General features: G+C 29.3%; 1 protein-coding gene across 1 annotated transcript; it reads left to right on the top strand.

Moving 5' to 3' along the window:
- The first annotated feature begins 1485 nt into the window (after positions 1-1485).
- On the top strand, positions 1486-4792 carry LOC113380816 (ATP-binding cassette sub-family F member 1-like). The gene is made up of 4 exons (XM_026619893.1): positions 1486-1525; positions 1576-1643; positions 4080-4238; positions 4623-4792. Exons 1-4 carry the CDS (start codon positions 1486-1488, stop codon positions 4719-4721), a joined length of 366 nt encoding a protein of 121 aa, XP_026475678.1. The 3' UTR covers positions 4722-4792.
- Positions 4793-7381: the final 2589 nt, after the last annotated feature.

The raw sequence follows: 7381 nt of genomic DNA on the forward strand, positions 1-7381 counted from the left end.
AACTCTACTGACAAGCAACATGATGGTGATTTGAAATGAAAACGGACTCTACTGGCGAGCAACCTGATAATGGATTGAAGTGGAAAAGAATGAGAAACTGGTTACATATTTTATGTAAAAAAGGATTTTACTGACGAACAAAACTGATAATAGATTAAACAAATTGATTCTACTGACGAGCAAATCGATTCGAAATAAAAAATAATTTTTGCTTATAAGCAAAACAATAATAATTTTTAGGTAAAAAGGCACTCTACTGACGAGGAAACTTATAATTGATTTGAAATATAAAAAAGACTCACTGATGATGTCTCAAAACAAAATCAAAATTTCGAAGATTCAAATTATCCATTTTCTTCTATATGTCTGATAGTCTAAATTAGTCAAGTGAAAATAGATATCACTATTGCTTGACATCAAGTTGTCCAAAGTAGCTATTGCATCTGAAATTGAAAAGCTAAAGTTCTTACTATTAGGCCAGGGTGATGCCTTATTAAATAAATATTATTTCAAATTTTTATAACCTGCAAAGGGTTCGAAGACAGAAATACGAATTTAATTGTTGTTCTTTTATAATTCATGCACACTCAAATTTTCGAAAGCCCTAAGAAGTTTTACTTCCAAAATTATTCTGTGCAAAATCTAGATCCATAAGCAGGTACTCCAAAACATGTGCTCAGAGGGATTTAAACATTATTTTCAAACTTTAGGGATGATCGAAATAGTTTAGGTGACTTTGTGATACCTTCTTACCGGAATTGAGTAACAGAATAGCAACTTGCCTTAAGGCAAAATTCGAACTTTCTGCATGGACATATCATTTAAAAGGGCTCGAAGAGAGGAGTACGAATTTAGTATTTGTTCTTAATCATACTATAATAGTTAGAAAATATACTAAAATGTTACTACCTAAAAGAATAATGTGTAACTTGCCTGAAGGCAAAACTAGAACACTATTTTGCATGTGACATATCAAATGAAAGGGCTCGAAGAGTAGATTCCAAAATTAGTTTTTGTTTATACTATAATTGTTAAAAATTGATACTGTTTGATACTATTCATAATTGTCATCAACATTCTCTAAGCAAATGTACTACCTAAAAATTCATTAGAAAAAACAAAGACAGTCTTAAAATTTAAATTAAAACCAAAATTTGATTGACTTGTCTGTAATAAGGGCTAACAATGTGAATTTGTATCGTTTTCTCGCTCACTCGTAAGTTAGAGACGCATCTTTTATCTCTTTCTCCCTCACAATAATGTTACTTCTCAAAATAATAATGTGCAACTTGCCTCAAGGCAAATCTCGAACACTATTTTGCATGTGACATATCATTTGAAAGGGCTCGAAAAGAAGAATACGAATTTAGTATTTGTTCTTATTTATATTCTAATAGTAAGAAAATATACTAAAAATGTTACTGCCTAAAAGAATAATGTGCAACTTGCCTTTAGGCAAAACTCGAACAATATTTTGCATGTGACATGTCGTTGAAAAGAGCTCGAAGAGAGGAATACGAATTTAGTAAACAATTTTATTTATAGTTTATAAGTAATCTAAATGTCTTATTAAAGTGAATATTGAAGTTTTGGTGCTATTGAATGGTGATTGCAAGGCCAAGGTCTCTATTACCAGGCCACGGGTACTAAATAAATATTAATTCAATTGTTTTTTCAGCAATAAATGCACAAGTTGAAATTCATCTATAACAATATGTCATATAATAAGATGACAAAGATGGTTAAATTGAATTTCATTGACTAGTTTGTAATAATGACTAACAATAAGAATTTGTATTGTTTTCTCACTCACTCGCACGTTACTGACGTATCTTTTATCTCTTTCACTCTCACAATAATGTTACTACTTAAAATAATAATGTGCAACTTGCCTCAAGACAAATCTCAAACACTATTTTGCATGTGACATATCAAATGAAAGGGCTCGAAGAGAGGAATACGAAATCAGTACTCATTTTTATTTATAATTTATAATAAATTTAAATATCTTATTAAACTCAATTTTTAGTTATATTAAATGGCAAATGCAAGATCAAAGTTCTTGGTTTTAGGCCACGATGATTTTCTATTGAATAAATATTATTTCAATTGTTTCTTCAACCATAAGTGCATAAATTAAAATTCATCTATACGATGACAAAGATGGTTATTATGATGATATGAGAGTTGGAGGGTGAGAGTTAAGGGCTGCGTTAAGTTAATTGCTTGCTTACACGTATAACATTACAAATTATGAATATACATACGCACACATACTATACATTTATGTATATTAATATATGTATATTGGCGGTGGTTTATTTGCATTGGAAAAGGGTTAAGTTACCGCCATCGCCGCCATCACCACCATTGTTGAGATGTGCTTTTCACTTAATGCCAAAACAAACTGCTATTAGATGATATCTGATAATAAATACATTTCGGCAGATAGATGACACAGGGCGCTGGTGGGGCAGGGGGGGCTACGGCTAATGCTGTGTGCGTAGATTTGTACGTTTCGAAAAGTCATCTTCAGTGAAATTCAGTAAAAAGATTTTTAATAAACCATGTGGAAATATGAGGCATATTCCACAAAAGTTTAAATGTCATCATTTAATGTACGAGATTTAAATGGATTTCACAATAAACTTTAAACAATAAAAATGTACTCAAATAAATATGTCTTAATTACTCAATTTAATAAGACATCACCGTGACCTAGTAGTAGGAACTTTTACCCTGCATCAAATTGCTCAAACTTCCCGTACCGTAATTAAACATTCGAGTACAAAAAAAACAATAAATATTGATCAGTGATTAATAACAATTGTTTTTAATATTTTCACATGTTTTGAGTTGTCTGAAAATGTGTTAAATATTCTGAAAATGTATATTTTGTTAATAATTTATCCAATAACATATAAAGTATTATATATCAATAAAAAGCTAATTAACTAAATAACAGCATTTAACATTTTTGCACTTTTAGAACAAAATTGTTTGCAAAATGACTTTGAATATTCACTATTTCAAACAACATGATATCACTGCTAACAATCTTTTGCTAATTTTGTGTACTTTGTCTATATTTAGCGTTATTTTGGTAATAATTTATTTGATACCATATAAACTATATATATCAATAAATAGCTTATTAAATATCCTAAAAGACCGCATACAACATTTTTAAACTTTTAGAACAAAATTATTTGCAAAATAGTTTTGAAAGTTAAAGATTTAAAATATGAAATTATAGTCTGTTTGATATCTCTACGAGTTCACATCGAAATGCTATCTTTATTGATACCACTATTTTATTCAAAACTCCTAAAATATTACGTAATAATATAAATGATTTTTGCAGCAAAATTTAGACGAATAAAAATCACTGAATATTTTTGAACGCTAAAAAACTCAAATCAAAATCAAAATCTTCAATTTTACAAGCATATTTGAACTGATTTTGGCAAGGATTAGCAGATATTTTGATTTCATCCAGTTCCAATCAAAATGTTTAATTTCTGTGTAATATTCGGTTTCGTATAGAAAGATTTTTTTTTTTTTTAGAAAAAGATGACTGATTGATTGTGGTAGTGATGTAGTGTTAGTGACTTGGACTGTTTCTGATCTGAATTATTCATCAAAAATAATCTTGATTCAAATTATGAAATTTCAAAAATTTTAAAAATTGTTTACAAAGAAACTGCCCAGCCGTTCTTTACTAACAACTAATCAACACAAATCTTAACTGATATCTTTAGAACGGATTTTAAATTTTCAAAGTTGATTAAAATGTTTGCGTAATCACAAACGCTTACATACACAAACGATTCAGAATGGCTTGAAACTTCGAGAAAACATAAAATCAGCAATTTGGATTCTCTGGAGAAAACTAACTCTTTCTTCTGGAAGTTAATAAATAAAAAATATAATATTTGATGAGTTGTGTGTGAATTCTTTATATGTAAATTATTGATAAACAGTATTAAAGCCTTATTTAAAATAACGATATTTTAATCAAAATGTATTTAGCAATTTTAGAGAATGTAACACTGTTTAGTTGATTATCTGTATTTTAGGACGAACCTACGAATAACCTTGATATTGAATCAATTGATGCATTGGCAGAAGCCATAAATGGATATAAAGGCGGAGTTATTGTAGTTACGCACGACGAAAGACTTATTAGAGAAACCGATTGTGCCTTATATGTGATAGAAGATAGAACGATAAATGAGGTTTGTTATTAAAAAATAAAATTTCTCCTAAATATCATAGAATCCGAAGATGTGCTGTCAGTTAGCACTTTATATCTAATACTTTTTTGCACAAAAATCATATAGAAGTTTATAGGTGTTACTTGATGACATAATGAAAATCAGTAGATATTTCAAATTTCCCAAAAGTTTTTCATTGGTTTTAGTAAATATATATTATTTATAACTATTTTTAAATTGCTGGAAATCATCCCCAATAGTCATATTTTTTTAATACATTATTAATCATCTTTATAATACATTTTAATTGTCATATTTTTATTTCTTTTTTTTAACTTGAATGTATATGAGAATTTAATAATATCATGCACTAGTTTGTCATTTATAATGTTTTCATAATTTTAGGTGGATGGAGATTTCGATGACTATAGAAAGGAATTATTAGAAAGTCTGGGTGAAGTAGTGAATAATCCAAGTATTGCCGCTAATGCAGCAGTATCATAAAAGAATATCACAATATACATAAATGCTGCATATTACTTCCAATTCTATTATGTATATTGCGCTTTGTAAATCAAAAGAAATAAAGAAATTCATTATCTTACAACATGTACGATATCGCTTGCCTTGGTTTAAGCATTAAGGATGCATGTAATTGTGATATAAAACTCTTGGTATGCCAATTTTCCATTTCAAATTATCAGATTGTGGGGTGTCAATGTTTCAAATAAATGTTTTTAATTTTAAATTATTGAATATGTAAACTAGATCTATTCAGTAGCACAACACTTATCTTCCTATCCAAAATTATTGAGATTATTGAGATATCAAAATGAGCTTTTCAAAATCGAAATTGATACAATTTGGCTTCTTTGAATCATGCAATTACCCTTTATGTTTAGTTTAATTTGTGATTTTTTTCCATTTGTTATATGGTGAAAATGTAGCGAATTGATTATTTTAACATTGTATTAGATTTAATGAAAGTTGAATATTTACTCAATTATATATATATATATATATATATATATATATATATATATATATATATATATATATATATATAGATAGATAGATAGATAGATACTTTATTCAAATTCAACATTTACAATTTAAGTCAATACAATTATACTCTAATATAACTAAATTAATATCAGTTATGTTTATGAACAACTCTAAGATTATATATATATATATATATATATATATATATATATATATATATATGATTTAGTAGTTAATTTTGATGTTGAAATATATGAGTGACCGGCCAATGTATGTATTTTTTTAGATAATTTGCAACACATATTGTGGTCAAGATTCTTAGGCCGTAGGAGCCATTGTCGAACAGTTTGAATCCTCAAATCAACACACATTTTTATAACAAGTTTAGTTTAAAAAAGACTCAAATTACTTGTTGAAAATGTTGAAAATATTTGATGATTCTTTATTGTGTTTAACTATTACTACTATTCGGACTGTACGTTTTCTTGGAAAAAGATTTTGTTGAAACTGAAAACTATGTTACCAGTCTATAAATATTTTGATTTTACTCTATGTTTAAATTAGAATAAATGAACAGTTTGTGCTGAGTCTTGTTTCAACGAGTGTTTCTAGACAATATGAGAACAATATTCAAGACCTGTGTCCTTATCCTTATAATAAATTTTAGTTTCATAACTGATGGATTTAAAGCTGAAGTTTTTTTTTATATGAAAATATGACTGAGGTAAGTACCAAATAATGTTTTATATTTCAAATTTTATGCAAAGTGGTTTATGTTTATGTATTCATAAATATTTTGGCAAACAGTAGTAACAGTTTCGGAGTACTGTCTCCTACAAGTTTGTGGACAAAACAACTAGTTTTATTATTATTATAACTATATACTCTTAATTTAAATGTTTTTGCCAAAAACTAATCACCACTTCTCCCGTCATTACGAACTGAATGTTTTTTAGATCATTCAAATCGGATCTAAAAAGATATTGGTAATAAAGAAAATAAATAATAACATTAACCAAAACACAATTTAAGATATAAGATGATTTATTTGCTGGATGTGGTCTCCTTGAAGTACAAAATGGAACAGGACGAACATAAACACAATAAGCCTAATTGCATAGAACCATAGTATACTTCACTCTGTATTACAAAGATAAGACGCGCGCGAAATTCGAATACACAAATACATTTGTCCAGATATCTACATCCATATCTCAAAAACTCGGTTTCTATTTTCTACATTCTTTGCTCCTGGACCTGCCTTTGCCAAAAACTAATCAGCACAGCCACTCGCACATTTGGCATACTACATTTTTAGGAAACTTATATCTTCCATTTAAAAGTAAGACTATCGCCATGCAATGGTTACCAATATAAATAAGACACTATATTTTCACAAATCAGAAAGAGGTTCTGTATAACGAATTGGCCGAGGTCGTTAAGTTACCACTACAGTTGGTCAATGTTCCCTGGTTCAAATCCTCGTAGAGGCTTGAAAAATCTAGTCTAGTTTTTCATAATTATCAAATATTAGTTTAAAATATTAAATTCAGGTGGCGCATTTCGACCTTGACACTTAGTAAATTTCTGAAAAACTCAAGTTTCGCACTTGACTGTAAAAGAGATACATAACAAGAGAGATGACGAAGATACAAGAAGAACCGCGGGAAAGAGAAGGGTAGAGGCAGATTATGAATAAGAGAGATGTGTATGATACATATTCTTTATTAAAATTCAATATTAATACAATATGAGAATGAAAATAACTTTTATCATCAGTAATTCAAGTAGCCGAGCGGTTTAAGTGACCGCATACTCGGTGAAATCGCTCTGGAGGCACAAGGTAAGGAGGATCGAGTCCAGCTGAAGGCAACGACGACCAACTATGATGCAGAAAAAATATAGAGCAGTGCTGGTGGCTGGCTGGTGGCTGGCGCAAAAAGGGTCCTGAAACGAACACACGAGGTGATGGTCAACTTGAGGTCCACGATGCGAGAGGTTACACGCAGAGAGACACATTGCGGAAGATGCGTGCCGAACCCAAAAATCTACACAAAAACCACACTATGCAAAAAAGAACAACACCAAAAAAGAAAAAAATGTGAAAAAAGCGAAAAAAGGAGGAAAAGAAGGAGGAAGAGGGAAGAGAGAAACCAAAA

Source organism: Ctenocephalides felis, unplaced genomic scaffold (assembly GCF_003426905.1).
Source record: "Ctenocephalides felis isolate EL2017-DRISC unplaced genomic scaffold, ASM342690v1 CF-g0.4_SCAFFOLD_02387, whole genome shotgun sequence".
Classification (NCBI taxonomy): Eukaryota; Metazoa; Arthropoda; class Insecta; order Siphonaptera; family Pulicidae; genus Ctenocephalides; species Ctenocephalides felis.

What these genes read in the sequence shown, in the direction of transcription:
- LOC113380816 (XM_026619893.1), top strand. Translation starts at nt 1,486, where the DNA reads ATGTCGTTGAAAAGAGCTCGAAGAGAGGAATACGAATTTA. An exon ending in TCTCTATTACCAGGCCACGG is followed by an intron (nt 1,644 to 4,079) that starts GTACTAAATAAA and finishes TCTGTATTTTAG; the next exon opens with GACGAACCTACGAATAACCT. An exon ending in AAGATAGAACGATAAATGAG is followed by an intron (nt 4,239 to 4,622) that starts GTTTGTTATTAA and finishes TCATAATTTTAG; the next exon opens with GTGGATGGAGATTTCGATGA.